This window comes from Hyperolius riggenbachi, chromosome 4 (assembly GCF_040937935.1).
Source record: "Hyperolius riggenbachi isolate aHypRig1 chromosome 4, aHypRig1.pri, whole genome shotgun sequence".
NCBI classification, from domain to species: domain Eukaryota; kingdom Metazoa; phylum Chordata; class Amphibia; order Anura; family Hyperoliidae; genus Hyperolius; species Hyperolius riggenbachi.
In genome coordinates, this window is record NC_090649.1 from 151,142,423 (window position 1) to 151,159,979 (window position 17,557).

General features: G+C 43.7%; 1 protein-coding gene across 2 annotated transcripts in view; it reads right to left on the minus strand.

Annotated features, from left to right (window-relative positions):
- Positions 1-17,557, minus strand: part of TRPC1 (transient receptor potential cation channel subfamily C member 1) — an 89,430-nt gene that overhangs the window by 50,973 nt on the left and 20,900 nt on the right. For both annotated transcript variants that reach the window (XM_068280776.1, XM_068280777.1), the window contains 4 exons: positions 15,129-15,230; positions 7,046-7,248; positions 6,166-6,297; positions 1,180-1,375 (listed from right to left, as the gene is read on the minus strand). In XM_068280776.1, coding sequence (XP_068136877.1) covers positions 1,180-1,375; positions 6,166-6,297; positions 7,046-7,248; positions 15,129-15,230 — 633 coding nt within the window. The remainder of the gene's footprint in view (positions 1-1,179; positions 1,376-6,165; positions 6,298-7,045; positions 7,249-15,128; positions 15,231-17,557) is intronic.

The following is a 17,557-nucleotide window of genomic DNA, read 5'->3' on the forward strand; positions in this document are numbered from 1 at the left end:
ATCACTGTGGGATCATACAAATGCAATTTCCCCACTTGCAATTATTGTATATTTCATCAGCCCACACAATACATCACCTCTTTTTCTACTGGTAGGACTTTTCCTATTAATCAATACATTAATTGGGAGACTTAGTTTGTAATTTACTTGATTTTGTGCTCCTCGTGTCGCTTACAATACGTGGGGTGTACCACCCAACATTTAAGACAACGAGTGGGAGAACATTATAGGGAGGGGGGCGGCTGGCTGACTTTGGAGGTTTCTAATGTGTCCAAACACTTTAGATCGGTTTACTCTGGGGACATGTCCTTTTTTTAATTTCAAGGCGTAGAACGCATATTGAGGCCCTCTAGAGGTGGGGGTGTTTACAGGCGCCTCCTTACCAGAGAGGCTTTTTGGATTTTTCAACTGGGGACTCGTGTCCCTAAGGGTCTCAACACCAGATGGGATATGAATTTGGTCACTTAGACTTCACACTCACTGATGTAAGGTGTGTTGTTCCTTTAAGCTCCTGTATTTAGTCCATACATATTCTATATCAGCTTTCCCTATAGTACTACTTGACATCTGTATTGCTGCTGTGTATTGCACTACTTTAGATATTGTATGTATTTACATTTATAACCATTGTGGTTTTTTTATATATATTGATTTTATCTTATGCTATGCGAGGCTGTTCCCTCACTTTTATGTACACTTCCCCTTTGTAGGTGGGTGCTTTGAGCACCTGTTATTGGGTGTGGCTCCTTTCTATATATGGGCCGTCCTGTCACTTTGTACCTATGCTATGATTAAGGATGGTGCCACATCCAAAACATGTTAGCATGTGCAGTTTGTGGATTTGATTTGTATCTGATGAAATAAAGGAATTCTTCAACCGACAAAGTGCGGATTTCACCTTCACTAGTATACAATGGGAATTGAAAAACATTACAATACTTTATCGTTCAGCTGAGACAATAAAAACACTGAAATTACATTTCTAATGTTTAAACAGAAACAAAGACTGTGGGAAACACTAGGACTGTAGGAACATTCTACTTAGGTGTAGGACTATTGACACAGTTGTTTCAGTTCAGATTTGCTTTACAGTTCTGGCTTGCTTTAAAAATGTTAATTTGTCCACTACTGACAGTGATCAGGCAACTAAAATGGTCATTTTTTATGGGAGGCCTCTACCTCTTTTTGATTGTACTTAATTGCTAGCTTCAGTCGGCTCAGATTCATTCGTTCCTCTAAAAGTCCTCGTTTGTCCACTGGTTCATCACTGGACTGATGGTTCAATATTACTTCGAGTTCCCGTGAGTTCCGAGCCTGAGCGAGTAAATCCTTAGCAAATGTTTTACACTTCTGAGCAAGTTCTTCATAATCATTCCTGGAAGACACAAAGGATTATATTATGAAGCACTTAATTTCTTTTTACTGAGTAGTTTGGAATGATGTACTTTTTAACCCATCCCATGCTGCTTTTTTCCCTGTCTTTTTCATAATCATTCCACATTCTGGCAGTTGGTCTAGTGGATTTTCTAGGCAGATTGAGTCTCCCTGAATTACTGTGCTTGAAATCTTCTAGAGGCAAAATTATTTGGAATCATCATTATGAGTGGCAGAAAGTCTAAACTGCAACCAGACATTTCTTCTTTACTGTATCTGTGTTTCGCTCGTATTTCGAGATCTGTATATTTATGCAGGTAATCAATTCAGATGCAGCTTGTATCAGGGAAGTACTGCCAATAGAACCTATGCAACTAGACCTTTGTTTGGAGGTGTGGCTAGCTTACAGGGACAACAAAATACGATTTGCATCAGCTTGATGCATTATGGGAGACATCATTTGCTCACTCCAATCTGAATAATTGTAAATATCTTCTGTTTAAAGAGGGCAAACTTTTGTTTTGCATAACATTTTAGTACTGCTATGTTCACATTATAAATCGCCAGCGCTACTGCAAGCGCTGAGCGATTTATTGAGATTTTTGTAATCGCTTTTCCCTGCGCTTTCTAAGCGCTTTTGCAGAGCGATTGTTTTTTTCACTTCCTGGCGTCAGTCAGGAAGTGAACTCTTTCACCTGGAAATTAATAAATACAGTGTATTTATTCATGAAAGCGCTCAGGAAATCGCTATACAAAGCGCTTTTTCAAGCACTTTGTGATTTTCCTATACCTTCCATTGAGCCAAAGCACTCAGAAAATGTTACAGGCAGCGCTTTTGGAAGCGGATTACAATCAAACCTCTCATATGTGAACATTCTCATAGGGAATCATTGTACAAGCGGTTTTAGGGCAATTTCTAAAATCCCCAGCACCGTAATCACTTGGCTATACACTGTTATTTATTTTTGCTGTAGTCTGTGGTTGGCAAATAACTCAGCTGACAAGAATGTCAACTATTGATGTCTTTACTGTTAGTTTTTATGGCAAGCAAGTGCAGAAGTGACTGAACATCAGGGTTCAGACACCTATCAGTTGTCATTGATTATCCAACCTAAAGGCAACTCAGTTAGGAATAGGTGGGGTAGTTAGGTCTAGGTAAGGGGGGTTAATGTTAGGAGTAGGTAGGGGAGGTTATTGTGAGGTATAGGTCACGGAAGCTGATAGTGAAATATCGGTAATATTACCTTACCAATATTCAAATTATTGTCAACACCATTGCCAAAAGTAACATGCGTTACTATTACAGTATATGGTGAATGCTCGTACCCTAGTGCTTGCCAGAGTGTCACACCAGAGGATGCTGGGAATGAAGAGCAGCCAGCAGCAGAGTAGGAGCATCTTCTCTGTAGCATAGCCGACTGCTGCACTGAAGGCTAGTTCCACCCATTTTCTAGCAGTCTGGCTTCCATTCATTTGTGTTAGGGTGTGTTCTAATAACAGTAAATATTAGCAAGATTGCTGCTAGCCAGGTATAAACTACTTTTAGTGCAGCAATTTTCTGTGTTCTCGAAGAGACTCTTTTACTAGTGGCTGCTCTACATGATCACATTTTATAAAGAAATTGTCCGTATTTAACAAGTGAGACCTGATTTACCATTATGCAGTGATTTTGCTGCCAGGGAATAGTAGTTCAAAACTTTTCAAAAGGGGTAGCAAGAGCAACTAGCGGACCATGTCTTTTTTTTTTTTTTTGTAGAGTGGGGAAGACTTAAAAACTCCATTAACCTTTTACTGTTGTTCGAGGACCACCAATGTTCATATTAAAACCATGAAGATTAATGGAGATCCTAGAGACAGGAAGTGAAGGAAAATCTCTCAAAGACAGATGGAGGCCCTGATTCAATCACCTTTTCTCCTGAGATTACTCACAAGTGATGTTTTCACAACTTTTTCATAAAATCCCTTCTCAGCCCCCAGCAGATGTATAAGTACTTAAAGTACAACAAAATTAACAGATCAGATTTTACAAATCTTATCTACTTTGCAGTACTTTTACTTGCTAGGTGCTGAAATGGTATTTTATAATGAGAAGGGGAGAAAAAAACATCTTCAGAAGAAGAATTATCTAAATCAGTGACAGAGGCAGTTGTAAAACCTGATGGCTTTTATTTAGTTCACTTTTTCTCCCAAGTTCTTCTAGGTGATATTTTCACAACTTAAAGCGGACCCAAACCAAACATTTTTTTAATTCAAAATATTTAGTTGCACCACTCTGAGTCATACAAAGATAAATAAACACTCCTTCAAGCCTATGAGCATTTCAGCGCATGCTTTTCCCCCTTCTCTTTGCATAACTAGGATTATACAGGTGGCAGCCATTAGCAATTCCTCCTATGCTGGACACTATCTACTCCAGCATTTTGCCAGATTCTGTCCTGGCAATATGAAAGGAAGGGAGGGGTTCCTCCAATAAATGTAAAATATTTTATACTTGTCATCATGCAGCTGAAAAAAGGCTGCTATTTATTATTATAATTTAGAAAATAGATTTTATTTCTGAAATCTTGTATTTTTAATTTGGGTCCACTTTAAAGTGGACCCAAATTAAAAATACAAGATTTCAGAAATAAAATCTATTTTCTAAATTATTATAATAATAAATAGCAGCCTTTTTTCAGCTGCATGATGACAAGTATAAAATATTTTACATTTATTGGAGGAACCCCGCCATTCCTTTCATATTGCCGGGACAGAATCCGGCAGACTGGTGAATTAGGTGGTGTCTGGCAAAGGAGGAATTGCTAATGGCTGCCACCTGTATAACCCTAGTTATGAAAAGAGAAGGGTGAAAAGCATGCACTGAAATGCTCATAGGCTTGGAGTGTTTATTTATCTTTGTATGACTCAGAGTGGTGCAACTAAATATTTTGAATTAAAAAAAATGTTTGGTTTGGTTCCGCTTTAAACATGCTCCATGGGGAGAAAAAGTCACAGGGCCATAAGCAAGTCACCTTTTCTCCTGAGATTTCTCTTAGGAGATCATTTTTCTTCTTCGATTTAAAATAACTTTTTAGCACTCTGCAATGGAAAAAAGTAGGTGAAAATGTACTGTTAAAATTATTTTGAGTATTTTCTTGCTTGCTGCTGGTTTAAAAGTCACTTTATTTATAAGTTGTGAAAATATCACCTTGGAGAAAACTCAGGTGAAAAAGTAAACTGCATATGGCCCACTGTCCAATATGCAATTAACCTTTTTTCCTAAGTTTTCTCCTAGAGCATACGCTTTCATCTTCTATTTAAAATAACTTTTCATCATTTTGCACATGACAAGTACCAAAAAGTAGTTGAAAAAGGACTATCAACATTATTGTGAACATTTTCTTGCTCGCTAGTGGTTTTAAAGGCATTTTATTGCCACGTTTGAGAATATCACCTAGGAGAAAACAGAGGAGAAAAAGGTAATTGCACATGGGCCACTATGTCTTAAGAATCCAATACAATCCCTGACTTACAAACACCTGCCGAAACAAATGGCCGTTAACCCGTCACGATGTCAGAGACTCCCTGTACTGTGCATCCCTGTGCAGAGCAATCCACAGCAGAAGCGGCAGCTCACCTACTCCTTGGGGGCCTGCAGCGATCACTCATGTTTCGTTTCCCTCTCAGCTTCCTCTAGTGGCAGCTTCTCCTGATTTCATCATTATACACAACCAGTACTAGGGGAAGCTGTGAGAGAGAGAAGTCATCACCGCTCACAGCAGGCGCCCAAGAAGTAGCTGAGTTGCCACTTCTTCTGTGGAAAACTCTGCACGGGGGAGCCCAGGAGGAGAGGAGAACACAAAGCGGACAGAAGAGGACACAAGGGGGGCAGAGGAGGACACAGGAGTACACAGGAGGAAACAAGAGGTAGACAGGAGGACATAGAGAGACAGAGGAGGACCAAGTGGGGCAGAGGAGGACATAAGGGGAACCCAAGGGGACAGTGGGGAACGCAGGAAGACTCTAAAGGCACAAGGGGGCACTGGGGGATACAAGAGGTGCAAGGGGGACACGACAGGTGCACAAGAGGTGCAAGGGGGACATAAGGCACAATGGGGAAACAAGAGGGGCATAATAATTGGGGGGGATTTGCAAGAAGAACATCCAAGACAATCCCTGCAGTATGGACGCACCAAGTTTAATATTTTTCCCCTGGTTTTTGTCCTCTAAACCTAGTTGTGTCTTATGGTCAGGAACATCTTATGGTCCAAAAAATATGGTACTTTTTGGTTCTATTTCAATTGCAGAATGCTTAAAAGTTATTTTAAACAAAAGCTAAAAAATATCTCCTAGGAGAAAACTTAAAGCGGACCCAAACCAAACATTTTTTAAATTAAAAATATTTAGTTGCAGCACTCTGACACATACAAAGATAATAAACACTCCTTCAAACCTATGATCATTTCCGTGCATGCTTTTCACCCTTCTCTTTTCATAACTAGGGTTATACGGGGGGCAGCCATTAGCAATTCCTCCATTGCCAGACACCATCTACTCCACCAGTTTGCCGGAAAAATCCCGGCAATTTGAAAGGAAGGGAGGGGTTCCTCCAATAAATGTAAAATATTTTATATTTGTCATCATGCAGCTGAAAAAAGGCTGCTATTTATTATTATAATTTAGAAAATAGAATTTATTTCTGAAATCTTGTATTTTTAATTTGGGTCCACTTTAAGAGAAAATGTGAATTGGATCAGGCCCAATGAGTTTGTAATCCATTCCCTGCAGTTGGGCCATAATGGTTTTCCCTACCTGAATTCCACCTCTACAAGGCTGAGCTCTTTCAAGTCTGCGCTAAGTTCGAATGCACGTAATATGGGGTCTTCTTCAGTTAGCATGATCAGAGCTGGGCTGGCCAAGCAACGGTAAATATCGAGCCGAAACCTTAGAAAGAACATAACGTTAGAACGTGATCATAAAAACAAACATTTGTCAATAAATGAAGTAAGGGTGTGTGCAGCTGTGAAAACAGTTCACCAACAGAGACAGTTATTTACTTCACTATCAAAATCACTGTGTTATCAAAAATGAAATCCTGAAACACAACTATTGCTTGTCCACCTCAGGGATTGACCCTATTTTGGACAGTGCTTCATTATGTAGCTATTTTCGCCACATTTCATTCACCCATCCGTTTTAAGGGTGCCTTTACAATGTGCATTTTGCGGTGCATAATAGTGCAAGTTATAATCACAATAAATGCAATGGCCCCACTACGGACTTATTCACATCTACACATTGACTCCACGGTGCATCTAGTTCCATCATAATGCAGACTGAGCTGTGTGCTACCAGACAATGCACGTTACGCCCACGTTACAAATGAATGGCAATGAGGTGGCCCTCCAGCAAAGGTAGGTAGCCAAAGGTGCACTCCCTACCAGTATAGGTAGCAACTCCCAGTATAGGTGGCTAAGGTGTTCCCCTAGTATCAAATGCAAGAAAAGAGCAATGACCTCACTTCTGCATCTAAAGTCTGCAGGTGAGTGACGGGGAGACAGCGGTGGCCATACAAGTCACAGGCAGGGTGCCCCTGGCAGCTTGGGAGGCCCCTGCTGTGGGTGAGGCCAAAGTGGAGGTTTGGTTTGTCTGGGCCAAGCAACGCCTCAGGCAACTACAGGGGCCTACAAACCTGGAGTGCCTCAAGCTGTCCTTCTTGTTCTTGGCTGTACACAGGGTGCACTCACAGCCCACAGCATGAGGTTTTGGGAGAGACACGTCTTGTTTCAGTAGCATTGTAAGTATCTCATAGTTGTTCCTGTGCGCGGCTAGAATGACAGGGGCCACATCCATGGTAGTGGAATACTCTGGGTTCTGTATCCGCTCCATGAGTTTCTGAAATATAAAACAGATGGGAGACGGGTTCCAAGTTCAGCATACTGTGCAGATACAAAAAAGACAAAACAAAAAAGCTCAGCTATACAAAGTACTGTGTCCTTTTACTTCAGAAGTCAGAAAATAGAGTAATTAGTAGCAGAGAAAAGTAATGGTTTACTAAAATAAACTTGTCAGGCATAAATCTGAACACCAGCTGTTAGGCAAAGATTTTCTTTCTGATACTAGAGGTCACTGTGATGCTACAGAAGGTATGATATATGACTTGCATGACAGTGGTTGCTCACAACATAGGGAAAATCTGCCAGCGTGACATTACACCATGTGGCCCTGCACCCAGATAAGCTTTTATGACAACTCACACTCAATCACTTCATATAACGCTGCATAAAACATTATATAAAACATCACGTAAAAGCAGAGAATGGATGTCTGTAGGGTGTTTGGTTGCAGCTGTCATAACAAGTAGGCTGGGTTCACACTGGGGCATTTCTTTCCCTGTAAATACAGGATTGCAACGCAATGAAGGGGAAAAGTCCTATTGTGCAAGAGGCGTGCATACTGTGAAGTATGCAGTCAATGAACATGATGCTTTACTGCAACTGTAAACGCACACGATGTCTGATACCGCACAGCATGCTTCATATAATTTCTGAAGCATTCCACTGTACCGCATTGCTAGTGCGGTGTAGTGAAAAATTTTGCTACCCATCATATTTTGCAACTTGCCATAGAGGACAGTGTATGACTGTGTAGGCGTGGCTTCTCTCTGTTAACACGCCTGTAATTTTTTGCAACCACAGATCCCATTGGGCTAGAAGAGGGATTGTTCCCTCCAGGGGGGGTTATTAGTTGAGCAAGAGGGGGGGGGGGGTTGTTCCCTGGGGGGGGGGGTATTAGAGGAAGAGGGGGGATTGTTCCCTCCAGGGGGGGTTATTAGTTGAGCAAGAGGGGAGGGTTCTGTGTGAGAGTAGGGTTTGGTTGGGTTGCATTTTCTGATACAGTTAGGTTAAAGTCAATGGTTAGGTTGCACTTTCTGATAGCTATACGTATAAATAAATGCAACCGGTTGCAAAATCTGATAAAGTTGCAAAAAATTTCACCACAGCGGCAATGTGAATGTATCATTCATATATTTTAAAGAGAAGCCGAGGTGGGAATTACTTTTACTATTGGGGCACAGAGGCTGGTTGTGCGCACTAAGACCAGCCTCTGTTGCCCCATCGTGTGTCTCCATGTCCCCCCTGCTCGCCGCTATACCCCCCGCATTGCTGGCGACACGCAGCGTGTCGCCAGCTCAATGTTTACCTTGCGCTGTCAGTCAGCGCTGCTCCCCTGCCTCCTCCGCATCGGCGCACCCGCCCGTGTCCCTTCCCTCCCGCTGATAGGAGGGAAGTGACGCGGCGGGTGGCGCCGATGCGGAGGAGGCGGGGGAGCGGCGCTGACTGACAGCGCAAGGTAAACATTGAGCTGGCGACACAGCCAGCAATGCGGGGGGTATAGCGGCGAGCAGGGGGGACATGGAGGCACACGATGGGGCAACAGAGGCTGGTCTTAGTGCGCACAACCAGCCTCTGTGCCCCAATAGTAAAAGTAATTCCCACCTCGGGTTCTCTTTAAGCAGCAAGAAATAAGCAGCGCTCCTAGTCAGGCTGCAAATGAAATGAAACCAACAGAGGTGTGCAGCACCCCTAGAGGCTTATACACACCTTGAATGCAAATCAGATGCAAACTGTGCACTAAAGCCTAATCTAAATAAATTGAATGCAAACTGATACACATGAATGCAGCTAGCCACAAGTAGACACAAGTGGGCGCTGCACACCTCTGTTGGTTTCATTTCATTTGTAGCGTTTGTTGTCTCTGAGGGAGCTCGGCGCTTCTTTGTTGGTAACAAATTAGAGGCAGCCTGGTGATCCGCTGATCTACCCTTTTTTTTTTTTTTGCAAGATGTGTAATTTGCCCATGTTTGGGCCCTGCACATCTATGCAGCTAGTCAATTCAGGTGCAGCCGATATTTGAAAGCACTGCATTTCCTCCTGTTGTACAATAATCATTCACATATAATTACGGTACATTGCATTAACAATCATATTGTTGAACGCAAGACTTCACAATGCCCTAGTGTAATCGCGCACTCTTGTTTCAGATGGATGTGGGCAGAGAATCGGACTATCCATTCATTCTTACATGGAGCCCTTCATCAACTGATATGCACATTGTGACTGTTCCTTGTACTATGCTTTACTTATAAGGGAATGTACCATTGTGTTACGATGCAATTACATTGTCTGCTGCAACAGAACCCAACCTATGCAGTGTGGAAGGAGCCTAAGTTGTGTAGGAGTTTCTACCCACGGTTGCAGGGGATTGTTTGGGCAGAAAAAATAATAATAAAAAAAAATTAATAAAAGAATCAGATTGGAAAATGGTATTTAGACGCACAATCTGGGGTAGCTAGAAATACTCCAGTGTGTGGACACTTACCTGGGGCTTCTACCGGCCCCCTGCAGCTGTAATGTCCCACGCCGTCCTCCAATGATCCGTCGTTCCCTGGTCTAAATCGCCATCTGATCCAACTGCAGCTGCGCAGCCTTGGCCGTGTGCATGCTCGCTCCCGGCGCTTACTGTGCAGGTGCAGTACAAGAAAACTTCTTCCTGTGCCACAGTAAGCTCCCGATAACGTGCGCGGGATAGAGATGGCCCGAACCTACGATTTTAGGTTCACGAACTGGGTTCGCGAACGCCCGCAAAAGTTCAGTTTGCGCGAACTTTCGCGAACTGCAATAGACTTCAATGGGGAGGCGAACTTTGAAAACTACAAACACTTATGCTGGCCAGAAAAGTGATGGAAAAGATGTTTCAAGGGGTCTAACATCTGAGTTGTTGCATGGCGGAGTGGGATAGACGCCAAAAGTCCCGGGGAAAAATCTGGATTTGACGCAAACAGCGTTTTAAGGGCAGAAATCACATTGCATGCTAAATTGGAGGCCTAAAGTGCTTTAAAACATCTTGCATGTGTATACATCAATCAGAGAGTGTAATTAGAGTACTGCTTCACACTGACACACCAAACTCACTGTGTAACGCACCGCAAACAGCTGTTTGTGTTGTGACGGCTGTGCTGGACTGGTGCGCACCATGGTGAGAGTGCAGGTGATAGTGGTTTTCAAGCCCATATGGTCGCCAGGCTGAGGTAGCTCAATGATAGAACAACAGTGACTGTCCAGCTAATCGCATTTGGTCTGTCCACCATGAAGCAACGACCTTATTATTTTTGGTGTGCCACCCCCAGAGACACTCAAATAGCCGGCGGTCATTGCTTCATTGTTCACCGCGGCAAGGTAACGATCACGAAGGGGAATTGACACATGTACATGCCTTTTGTTTTGTTGTTGCAGCCGCAGTGCAGCCAGAAAGATTAGGCAGGCATGTACACGCACCAGAATTTTTTTTATAGCGGCCGCTGCTAGCAGCGGCCTTAAACATTCAGGAATCCACCTGGAGTCCTGGTGGACCCTGTTGGTGGTGGCGGAGAAAGCAGTCAAGCGGCCTGCAGGCAGAGGTGCTGTGTGGGGACCGACTTAGTCTCGGGGCAGGCTGTCACACGGCGTGCAGGCAGAGATGCTGTGTGTGGGGACTGACTTAGTCTTCGGGCAGGCCTGAGCGTGCTTGGCAGACCAGGCATCCGTGGTCAGATGGACCCTTGACCCAACGCTGTGTGCCAGAGATGTCACCACTTGCCTTTCAACATCACGGTACAGTTTAGGTATCGAATAGTCAATTGCACAATAGAGGCGCCTCAATATTACTGTATAAATGGATACTCTTCTCTGCTTATCAGAATCTCACACTGCAGCAACTGTAGAGGTAAATCCTTTTCCCCCAAATGCAGTAAATGTCAGACAAAAAGCAGCAGCGTTGTGTGGTCAACATCAAGGTAATTTTGTTCCACCTCCAGAGATCCCAATGGTCTGTTCTTCCACTCCTAAAAAGTGCCACTCAGTGCACCATATAAAAAGGAGATAAGGGATTCTCTCAGTGGAATTTAAAGGACAAATTTATTTAAAGTGTACCTTAAGTGTCCCAAAAAAATTGAGTTTTACTCACCTGGGGCTTACCTCAGCCCCCTGCAGCTGATCGGTGCCCACGACGAGTCGCTCTGATGCTCCGGGTCCCGCTGGCGGCCACTTTCGGTTTCGCCGTCAGGACCCGTCAGGCTGGGGAACGCGGCTGATACTACGCGTTCCCAGCCAAAATAGCACCCCTATGCGGCCATAGTCCGCATACGGGTGCCTATGCGGACATATGGCCGCATAGGGGTGCTATTTTGGCTGGGAACGCGTAGTATCAGCCGCGTTCCCCAGCCTGACGGGTCCTGACGGCGAAACCGGAAGTGGCCGCCAGCGGGACCCGGAGCATCAGAGCGACTCATCGTGGGCACCGATCAGCTGCAGAGGGCTGAGGTAAGCCCCAGGTGAGTAAAACTCAATTTTTTTGGGACACTTAAGGTACACTTTAAGTGTAAAATCTTCCAGATTAAAAGGCAAAGTAAAACTCACATACAAAGGGTCCTACTCCAGTAGGGACCCTCTTGGCAATAGTAGCTTCCCACTCCGTGTGGTACTATAGTACAGTAACAACGATCAGTAGTGCATCATTGCCCACCCTAGTCCCGACTAGTTTCGGCCTTCCGCGGTCATCAGGGGATACAAGGATAAAATTGCGGCCTGGTATCTTCCACTGCGGTATGTGGCTTTGCTTTTGTGTGCTGCTTTTCCTCAGGTGGTCATCCCATTGCAGTTTGTGCTTTGTACTCATGTGCCTTCGTAAGATAGTTGTCCCTACGCGGGTCTTGGTCTTTCCACGGCTCAATTTTTGGTGGCAGAGAGTACAGATGGCATTGCTCTCATCTGAGGCAGACACACAAAGAAATGTCCACACCGCTGAGCCCTGGGGTGATGGCACTTTGGTAATGGCGGCCGACTGAGTGTTAAGTTGGGTGCCATAATCAGAGCAGGAGGAGGAAGATATGTCACGCTTCCGTGCGGATGCTGAGAAAGATAAGGTGTTCTGTGTTAAATAGTCAACTACGTCCTGACAATATTGGGGGTTGATGGCACGTGCCTTCTTTTGAACACTGTACTTTAATCGAGGGCCGCACAAAATCACGACAGCGCGACCTCGAACAGACCTGCCAGCTGGCCTGCCTCTGGCTCTGCATTTTGTTTTGTCCATATTGGGGGGGATAAAGTGAAAGGTATGCACCGACTTGACCAATATAATGTACGGTTACACAGGTGCAGTGAACAGGTATGCACGGAGTGGTAGATCACACTGCGTGCACTCACGTGGGTAGGTGGGTGCAATGAACAACAGGTAGGTAGGTATATGCAGTGCTGCTGGGTAGTACAAATGTGCACCTGTCACACACACGTACTGTGAACAGGTACAGTGACTGGTGGTATTAACAATGCGTGCGCTCACGTAGGTAGGTAGGTAGGTAGGTAGGTGGACTAAACAGTGAACAGGTGCAGTGATTGGGATTACAAATTTGCAGCTGCCTGTCACACACACAGGTAGTCACTGAATGTGCTGGGCCTGGCAGTGGAATTAAGGGGCCAAAGGCCAGCTGCGACTGACTGACGGGGCTGTATATAAATATAATGCAAGTTGGACACACACACACACACACACACACACACACACACACACACACACACACACACACACACACACACACACACACACACACACACACACACACACACACACACACACACACACACACACACACACACACCTTTTGAGGGGTGCTTTTTTTAGCAATAGGAATCAGCAAGGAGCAAGCTAACAAGCCTACAAGAGGCTAACTAAGCTTTCCCTATGAGAGCCTGCAGCAGCTCTACCTTCTCTAGTTACTGCAGGCACACGAGTGAGTCCAATGCCTGACGCTGCCTGCCTTTTATAAGGGGGGGAGGGGGTTCCAGGAGGGAGTGTAGCCTGATTGGCTACAATGTGCCTGCTGACTGTGATGTAGAGGGTCAAAGTTGACTCCAATGATGCACTATGGGGGCGAATCAAACTTCCGGAAAAGTTTGCGGTTTTCCGCGACCGCGAACCACTGAAGTTTGCCGGGAACCGTTCGCCGGCGAACCATTCGGGCCATCTCTAGCACAGGAGTGAGCACTATTCGTCTTAGATGAATATAAAATCGGGACCGGCGGCAGGGAACAAAGCATCGTAAGAGGACGGCATGGGACATGACAGCTGCAGGGGCCGGTAGAAGCCCCAGGTAAGTGTCCGTTTTTTTATTTTCAAACCCCCACCCCCCACAGAACCCCTTTAAGGCCACCAGTTGCATGTAGTTGTCACTCCTACACAGTTGTATTTTTAGTTCTAATCCTTAATTGGACTTTCCTGGAATCCCATAGTCTTATTTTGAATTTAAATGTTAAACTCTACCTGTAACGGAGGCATGTGAAGAAAAGTTCAGTTTTACTTGCCTGGGACTCCCCCCCCCCCCCCTTCCCATAGCATCTTAGGTCCCTTGGAGTCCTCTGAGTCCTCTCCATCATTCCGCTGACACCCCAATTAAAATGTGCAACGACTATGGTCTAAAGACTTGTGACGGTGCATACGCAGAACACTTTTAGCCATGGGAGCATAATCAAGGAGGTGTGCAACCAGGACAGTGCATGAGCCACACTAGTTCAGCAGCTCTAGTTAGTAAGAGATGCACTATGGTTGGATTGCAAATACTTAACACCTACAGCCACTGGCGTACCTAGAACCCTGCGAAGACCTAATAAAACTGAGCCGGGCGAGATCCCCTGACTCACCCTCCTTGCCTTCTTACATCAAAACTTTGAATTGACCGCCATGCAATATCTTATATTCCGCCCACCCCAATATATAAAAGTGCATGGCAGCAACAGCGTATGTGTATTACCTATTCTCAGCGGATCCTACTCATCCTGCTCACTCCTCTCTTCAGCCTCACCGTAAAGTCCACCTCCTTGCAGCTACTGTCCCTGAATGTCATGTAACATTCATCAGGTCCTGCATGGAGATAGACTGCACGGCACAGGTGAAGAGAGCAGTGAGGAGGATGTGTAGCTCAACTGAAAACAGGTGATGTATTTATGCTGCAACGCTCTGTATCTCACCACAGAAGCCGGCCCCACCCCACCACCACCGCGCCTATAGTTACGCTCCTGCCTTATAGTCATAAAAAGGAACCCAGCCTATCTGTAGGATTGGGACTATTACATACACATGTTTACGTCATCTTATCACTTCAGGTACTTTTTCTGAAACTATATGAAAATCTACTTTACTTCTGTTATTTATGGAATTGTTTAGGCAGTGAAATGCCAGACCAGTTTTCATGTCTTGGAGACACTTTTACTGTGAGTACATCTTTCACTCCATAAAATCTGAATAGATGATTGATTATAATATGTTCCAACTATTTGTCAGTCGTAAATAATATTGAATCATCAATACAGAACAAAATATATTCTTTACCATATCTGCAGTGATGGCACGTCGGTGGCAGCTGCGTTACATAAGCTTCACTTCATAACATGCCTCCAGGGCTTCTAGGCTACAAATAAGACTTTTCGTCTTAATGTGTAATCATCCCCTCAGCTACAAAACTCACATTACGGATGAAAGGAATTCAGCTATAAACACGCAGCCGCTGTTATAAACAGGACTATGGATAAAAAGCAGGAGATTTCCTAAGAAATACAATGTTATTTACATGATCATTTATAACATAGACAAGAGGAGGGTTTTTTAGGGCATTTGTATTTATATCATTTAAACTGCAAACAATGTGGAGGTCACAAAATGGGAAATTGTTGACTCCTTACCACAATAGTTGGTCTTGTTGACCATTTCGGACGGTGATTCAGTAAGATGTCCACTGCACCCACCACTTCTGAGTCTATTGCCACCAACAGGGCATCTGTGGACTGCAGAATACAAATCATTAGTAAGAAGAACCAGAAGGAACAAAATAATGGAGACACTAAAGTAATATGTTTATATGAAAACATTACACAAAACATATGTTTGACAAGAACAGTAATAAAAAGCTAGTTCCAGGTCCTAAACAATAGCAGGGCCCTGTTGTGCTTCTTCCTCAGTAAAGTTCACACTGCACAAATTAAACTGATTCTGAGAAAATGGATCCATTTTCAGTTTCAAACGAACCAGTTTGTTTCATTTAGGCATCAGTCTTTTATCTGTGTGTTCCATTCTGTTCCCCCGCCTCCACCTGCTACATATATCCATCGCCTTCTGCTTCTTCCGGACAATACATAAAAATCATTCAAGACCCAACTCATTCAAGACCCAACTTTGTGTTCTGGTCACTGGAATAGACCGGACGCATACCTTGCGAATGGACTGATGATGAGATACTACAGTGGTGTGAAAAATGATTTGCCCCCTTACTGATTTCTTATTCTTTTGCATGTTTGTCACACTTAAATGTTTCTGCTCATCAAAAAACGTTAACTATTAGTCAAAGATAACATAATTGAACACAAAATGCAATTTTAAATGATGGTTTTTTATTATTTAGTGAGAAAAAAAACTCAAAATCTACATGGCCCTGTGTGAAAAAGTGATTGCCCCCCTTGTTAAAAAATAACTTAACTGTGGTTTATCACACCTGAGTTCAATTTCTGTAGTCACCCCCAGGCCTGATTACTGCCACACCTGTTTCAATCAAGAAATCACCTAAATAGGAGCTATCTGACACAGAGAAGTAGACCAAAAGCACCTCAAATTCTAGACATCATGCCAAGATCCAAAGAAATTCAGGAACAAATGAGAACAAAAGTACTGTAATTGAGATTTATCAGTCTGGTAAAGGTTATAAAGCCATTTCTAAAGCTTTGGGACTCCAGCGAACCACAGTGAGAGCCATTACCCACAAATGGCAAAACCATGGAACAGTGATAAACCTTCCCAGGAGTGGCCGGCCGACTAAAATTAACCCAAGAGCGCAGAGAAAACTCATCCGAGAGGCCACAAAAGACCCCAGGACGACATCTAAAGAACTGCAGACCTCACTTGCTTCAATTAAGGTCAGTGTTCACGACTCCACCATAAGAAAGACTGGGCAAAAACGGCCTGCATGGCAGATATCCAAGGCGCAAACCACTTTTAAGCAAAAAGAACATTAAGGCTCGTCTCAATTTTGCTAAAAAACATCTCAATGATTGCCAAGACTTTTGGGAAAATACCTTGTGGACCGACGAAACAAAAGTTGAACTCTGTGGAAGGTGCGTGTCCCGTTACATCTGGCATAGAAGTAACACAGCATTTCAGCAAAAGAACATCATACCAACAGTAAAATATGGTGGTGGTAGTGTGATGGTCTGGGGTTGTTTTGCTGCTTCAGGACCTGGAAGGCTTGCTGTGATAGATGGAACCATGAATTCTACTGTCTACCAAAAAATCCTGAAAGAGAATGTCCGGCCATCTGTTCGTCAACTCAAGCTGAAGCGATCTTGGGTGCTGCAGCAGGACAATGACCCAAAACACACCAGCAAATCCACCTCTGAATGGCTGAAGAAAAACAAAATGAAGACTTTGAAGTGGCCTAGTCAAAGTCCTGACCTGAATCCTATTGAGATGTTGTGGCATGACCTTTAAAAGGCGGTTCATGCTAGAAAACCCTCAAATAAAGCTGAATTACAACAATTCTGCAAAGATGAGTAGGCCAAATTTTTTCCAGAGTGCTGTAAAAGACTCGTTGCAAGTTATCGCAAACGCTTCATTGCAGTTATTGCTGCTAAGGGTGGCCCAACCAGTTATTAGGTTCAGGGGGCAATTTCTTTTTCACACAGGGCCATGTAGGTTTTGAGTTTTTTTTCTCACTAAATAATAAAAACCATCATTTAAAACTGCATTTTGTGTTCAATTATGTTATCTCTGACTAATAGTTAACGTTTTTTGATGAGCAGAAACATTTAAGTGTGACAAACATGCAAAAGAATAAGAAATCAGGAAGGGGGCAAATAGTTTTTCACACCACTGTAGATAAGAAGAACCCTCAACATGCAATTGTTTGGCAATTGCTATAAAAGGGCCAGTGCTCCTAAGGTATGTGATAACTCCAAACCATAACAGCAGAAAAAGTTTTGAATACAGGATTAGCATCTTTATCACTTAATACACTCAGACCATTTGCTGTTGAAATTTGATTTTTATGGTGACAATCCTGCTTTAACATAAAATATGAGACTTTGGTAAATAGTGATATCATCAAAGTGGACGGGCAGCCTTA